Consider the following 6,000-nt stretch of genomic DNA (forward strand, 5'->3'; position numbering starts at 1 on the left):
TTTGTGAGGCTCATCTGCATACTGCGCTTCCCTTGCCGTGGCAGTCCGGAGTGAAGCTTTTCCATTTCACCGGGATTTCGGCGTCGGTTGGTAATGGCAGGAGCACACAGCCGTGCGTGCGTGCTGCTCCAGCAAAAGCCATGCTGAGCAGGCTGCACAGGGGACTGCCACGTGCCTAAAGCACATGGTCATGCAGGCACAGCCATCCGGAGCCTCACGTGAGAGTCAATGTGAAGAGCAGCAATCCGTACCAGCCTGCCTGACGGTTTAGCTGGTCATTCCCATGTTGTCACGTGGGAGAACGAAGGTCAGGAAATTCCCAGCTCCTCTTGGTGCTGGAGGTAGAGTCCTCCAGCTCTAAGAGAAGGGGTTCACACTGTGGGTCATGCAACCTAGTAACTGCTTGTAAACAATGATTAAACCTTAGGAGAGGATTCCACACACAGGCTGGCTGCTGGAATGCTGCTCTTCACACTACAAAGGCTGTGCTTGTGCTGGAAGAGAAGGTCACGTTAAGAAACACACGGGAAGGAAGGCTGCAATAAAGGGAGTGTTGCACACACGCCCTTTCGTGGGCTGCCCCCTTCGCCCAGTCATCCCCAGTATGCAGCTGAGAGGCTGGATGGAGCAAGAGCAAACCTCTCCCAGGTGGCTGCTGTGCCTATCACAAACAAGAGTTAAAAAGAAAACACCAAAAACCACCCAATCACGCCTAGTGCCCATCGTTATGTTCGGTATCTGTGCAAGTAGCCAAAGCATACCGCGCTCTACATGAAGTAACTGCTGAATAAATGAAATATGGCATTTAATAAAATCTTTGTGTTCTTGGCGGGGCAGAGGGTTTAAGTACATTTCGAATAGAAAAAGTTTTCAGCTTTTTGATTAATGTACCTGAGTATGTTTTTTCAGCTGAAAGTGAAGACTCACAGATCCCACACATACGTGTATTTCTGCGGCAGATTACAAAGCTTGTTTTTCTTTTTTACTTTCCTTAAATAATCTTTGGCAGACCCTTTGCAAGTAGTCTAAGGCAGCCAGCCATCCAGGCAACAGGCTGAAAGCCACTGTCATATGAAGGCAAAGAATGAGGGAGTTTTTTCAAAGCCTTGGACAGCCCCTCCCTCCTGAAGGAGCAGGGCAGAAACGACACGTGTATTAAGTCTCAGCGGCATCCCCGTGACACAGCCCTGCACCCCTGGCTTCGGTGGCAAACAGGAAAAAAAACCCCAAAAACCTTCTGATTAGGGTCTTCCACCAGCCTCAGCTGATGCTTCCAAACTCTAACTCGCCCCATTCGTCCAAACCAGGGCTACACAGCAAGAAGAGACAGATAAAAGTAACCACCCCCTAGTCACCTGCAAAATATGAACCTCCCTTTACATACAAATGGCTACAAATACTCCCCATTTCCATGGTGTGCTCTGCAGCTAAATGGAGATCTGTGTTCCACCGAAAAAAAAATGACAAAAGGCAACACAAAGGTCTGCAGCAGACTAAGGACCAAGAAAATGTAATGTTTTTGCACATATAAAGCTAGCTTTATAAAACCTGTTTTCCGAGGGAGACTACAGATTTCAACCAACTAACCAACATTCAATAGAGGGAGAGACAAAAGTGTCAAATGCGTCTACACATTACGACGAGTGGTGATCCACAATGCTAAAATAGATCAAAATACTAGTTTCTGTTAAACAGAATTGGTACTGTGAAAAAGAAATACATCAGATTCCAATCCTGCAACAACCATCACCCTGTGTCCGTCCTCTTCAAAAAGAGACGGAGTATTTGCTATACATACATTCCCTGAACAGGAGTTCATGGGAAAGTAGGTGCTTGTTTTATTCTTTGCTACAGTCCAGAGAACAGATGATGAACTGGTGCGCCTGAATATTTATACTTCAGACAGAACAAATACAGATATAAGTTGAATTTATAAGGAACCTTTTTTTAATTATTTTTTTACCTCTAAGAAAATAAAGTATAATAATAATAATGAGGATTTTGTAATGTAATGTTTACTGCCAGGGTCAGATCTCTTCCAGAGATGGTATAACACACATATTTGGGCAATACCCACTCTAAGGCTTCTAAAGACAGGTAAGGCTTGTATTTCAACAGATGCACAAAATTCTGCCTTCTTATGCCACCCTTCTACAGACCCTCTGTGTCTGAGACAGACCACGTACATACATGAGTCACATCTGGCGTCCAACGTGCACGTGTACGTCCTCCCCCGTACACAGTACATGCAGGTAGAGGAGTTTTGACCAACTGCACGTGATACGCCGATGCTAAATGCTGCGCAGCCCTTTCGATTTGGGGCATAAGCAGTACAGGATTTGACCCTTCCTTCAGCCAGAGTCCACACACTTCCATTGTAAAACAAAATTCAGAGGACAACACCAAAATATTTTTAGAAGAATTACTATCACCTAAAAAAAGTTAGTTTTCCTAAAACTAGTAAGATCACATGGAATTAATTTTTATTGAAATTGTGTACTTTGTCCTACTTGTTCTTGGGTTTATTACAACAATACAAATCACAACAGCTATGCATACTGCACTGGTAGCTCACAGCAATTAAAAAACATTTCTTCATGTGACAGTTTAAAAAACGTCGTTTAAAAGTCTTAAGATGTATTAACCAAAAGGCTCCATTATAATGATTTTAACATTTACCTCCAGACTAACTTGCGTATTTCAAAGCAGCACATTTGCCTTGGCACTTTTATAACCTTAAATGCTCACAAAAATTTGGGGTTTTTAAACATACACGGTCTTATTTTAAAGCTTGCTGAAATGCTAAACTCTAAGAGAATCTTCTCTACAAAACTGATTGTTGAAGTAAGATTTATTACATGACAGCACACTGAAATTTCAACAACCTGATGATAAACAGACTCTTAATTAAGTTATGTTACCTGTCTTTAAGCTGGAGGGAGAAAAAAATTATTTTAAGAAATGGAATTACCTTCCTTTTAAAAAACACACATTTAACAAAAAAAAAATCTATTCTTCTTAAGGCAAAATGGCATGGGGGAAAAACACCTGCAAATGTAGGTGTGTTTTATCCTACCCCAAGAGACAGGACTTTTTACAAGCAGTAAAAAAGCGTGCAGAGTTTCTAGTTAGAAAGTTTATAACTCTGAGCTGCAAACAGCTCAGGAAAAACTAAAAAAAAAAAAAAATCAATAAAATCAATGAGTTGAAGAGTCATGCGGACAGCTGCTTACAAATAAAATCTGACAGGTGATCATTAAACGCCTGGCTCCTAACCAGGCTCCTCTGAACAAAAAAAAAAAAAGAATGAGGACAGATGTTCTGCTTTTATGTGTGCATATGTGACAGAAAGTGGGGTAGCATACATGCACTATTTTTAAAAACTGACTCAGAAAAAGCAAGGGTTTTTTATATTCTGCTCTTGCCAACTCCAAATATATTTTAACTTTGGAAACCCTTCTAAGTTCACCACGAAATGCCATGAAACTGAAATGCAAACCAAAGTCAAATCCGCACAAAGTAAAAGTAAGTAAATGAAATCCACGAGTAAACACACACTTCTGTCTGGGGCCAGTCTGTGGACAGGTTTGGGGCATTTTGGGGGGTGTTTTATTTCTGTTTTAATGAGAAGGGGATGTTGCAGTCTCGTAAGACTTTTCTATTTCATCTTGCTCCACAACTTTCGTTCTTCTATTTATTTATTTTGCCTCTTTATCAGTTGATTCTGACAAAGACTTCGCACGCTGAGCATGGCAAATGATCAAGCAGAAGGGAGAGGTTTCCTCCTCCCAAGAGCACACTTTGCTCTAGCAAACCTTGTGTGAGCAGAAGAGCACAATATAAATCACCCTAGGACTTTTTATTTTTCTTTTTTTTTTAAAAAAAAAAAAAAGGCAAAGCTCCATGTTTTCCAAACTTCAATGTTGACACTATTCCGTGACCGTGATCTCAGCCATGCTGGTGTCAAGCCAGAGCAGCTACTCTGTACTCGTACTAGTGCCTCTAAAGGGAGGATTTCAAGCGCTGATAGACTAGCAGAAGACTTCCACTGCCATCAAACGGGTTTGAATCATGCCTTACAATCAGAACTCGGACTCCGTGATGTTTTCCCTGCCTACAGCTAAGGTGACTATAGATGTAATTTATCACCTCAGGTCAGAGTTACACTCAATTTACGCTAACTCAAGCGGTTATAACGCAAAACTTAGCTCCTGCCCCATGTACTGTGGCAAATTCTACTCTCCTCAATAGGGAATAAAATTATGTCCAAAATTTCAAACAGGAAAGACTGACTTTATGTTTTAACTTCAAAATAATTACACAACCCTATGTCCTCGCATCAAATATTGGCCAAAGGAATACTCTCTTTTGCGATCCTGCTCCCTGTCCATTTAACACCCTGCTATCTACACACTCCTATTCCACTTGTGCCTTTTTTTTTTTTTTTACTTGCTAATAGCTAGGCTACCAACAACAGAAAGATGACAGGCAAGTTTCCTTGGAACTCCCACATCTTCCTTACAAAATTTAAAGAAAAATCCCAGTGGAACAACTTAGCAATAACTAGAGCTATTATTTTTATTTTTTGGAGCGAGTGACTCGATTCGTATCAGCCCTCTCTAAGCTGCCTGTCAGCCATAAAGGGTGCAGTAATGATTTACACTGGGGAGGAGGGTTCGTGCCAAAATCCATAGGAAGTTCTTAGGACTGATTTACCTGGTCTGACCGGGCTCTGCATGCAGTTCTGCGACACCATGCCTGGATGGACTGAAGTAGAAGCCCTGCTGCTGAGGTCCATGACAGAAGGTGATGCTGAGGTAGCTTGCTGGAGACCTGACTGGTGTGGGCTATGCTCATGCTGGTTTGGGCTGGGTGGAATGCCATTTTCTGAGAGGAACTCTTCCAGGTCCATGTATTCCAACTGGAAAGTGTCTCCATCGTACGGCAGTGTCTTGTCCCATAATGTTGGGCCCAAGAAAGCTGACTGAGGGACTGTGGTACTGGTGCTGTCATCGTCTAACTTCTTCTCCTTGTCTTTTTCTTTACCGAATGCTTAAACAAAACACATAATAAAGACGTAAGAGCTGAGTAATTGAAATATTAGCTACTACTGCTTCAATTATTTCTCCTTCACTCTCAGTTGTAAGAAACAAATACCCCCTTCATAAAAAAACCTCCTTTGCTGCACTCCATTTGGTACAGAATTGAAGGGTCACACCACCAGAGCACCTTTGCTGGATCCAACCATGCTTCTGAGATTTTCCCCTATTTTTATTTAAACTCCACTGCATGCAAGGCTTTGACTAAGTCAGCTTCAGTAAGTCATCAACAGACTTAAAAGCAAGTATTTAAGCTAAAGTAGAAGATGTCGCTGTGTTCTGTTGAAAACAGTCTTAACCTAAAATCCCCAACATTTATTATCCTGCCATACTTCTAAATTAAGGTCCCTGTCTTAGACAAGGAAAGTAGTCCTCAAATTCAGTAGTTCTTAACATGGCTAACTTAGAACGATGAAGTCTGACAGAACGTGTATTTTGATGTGCAAGAGCTAACAAAAAATTAAGTAGAAGCAAAAAAAGTCAAAATGATGCTCTCATTCCTACAACGTCCAGTGATTTCAACAGTTTTTTTTGAAGGGAAACACCTGGTTTCTCTGCAAGACTTGCAAGAATCTGAACCGATAAAGCTTTCTGTCAACGACCATGCCTTAATGTTTTCTTTTTAACGCAAAACCCTTGTGAAACCCTGCGCGTTGCTTCACCACGAAACGCTGAGGGCACAGAACGCCCTGGTTCTGCACGATCTTGGATAGGGTTTTCTTTTCAACGCGCATTGAATCCGTTAGCGGTACAAGGTGCAGTGGGGCCGCACCACCGCAGCTTTCCAGAAAAGCTGAAACTTTCTGCCGTTCAACAGCTTGCGGGTCACAGCGGGGCCAGGTTTGGCGGTTTTCACACGGCGGGCAGGAGCGGGCAGCCGAGGGGAAGCTGCGCCGGGACC

The 6,000-nt window shown here is 42.3% G+C and overlaps 1 protein-coding gene across 1 annotated transcript in view; it reads right to left on the reverse strand.

Annotated features, from left to right (window-relative positions):
• The window catches only part of HLF (hepatic leukemia factor), a gene marked incomplete at its 5' end in the record, with an annotated part of 33,373 nt that extends 28,321 nt beyond the window's left edge, over positions 1-5,052 (reverse strand). The window contains one exon of the mRNA XM_010161949.1: positions 4,717-5,052. Coding sequence (XP_010160251.1) covers positions 4,717-5,052 — 336 coding nt within the window. The remainder of the gene's footprint in view (positions 1-4,716) is intronic.
• Positions 5,053-6,000: the final 948 nt, after the last annotated feature.

Source organism: Eurypyga helias, unplaced genomic scaffold, assembly GCF_000690775.1.
Source record: "Eurypyga helias isolate BGI_N326 unplaced genomic scaffold, ASM69077v1 scaffold10172, whole genome shotgun sequence".
NCBI lineage: Eukaryota > Metazoa > Chordata > Aves > Eurypygiformes > Eurypygidae > Eurypyga > Eurypyga helias.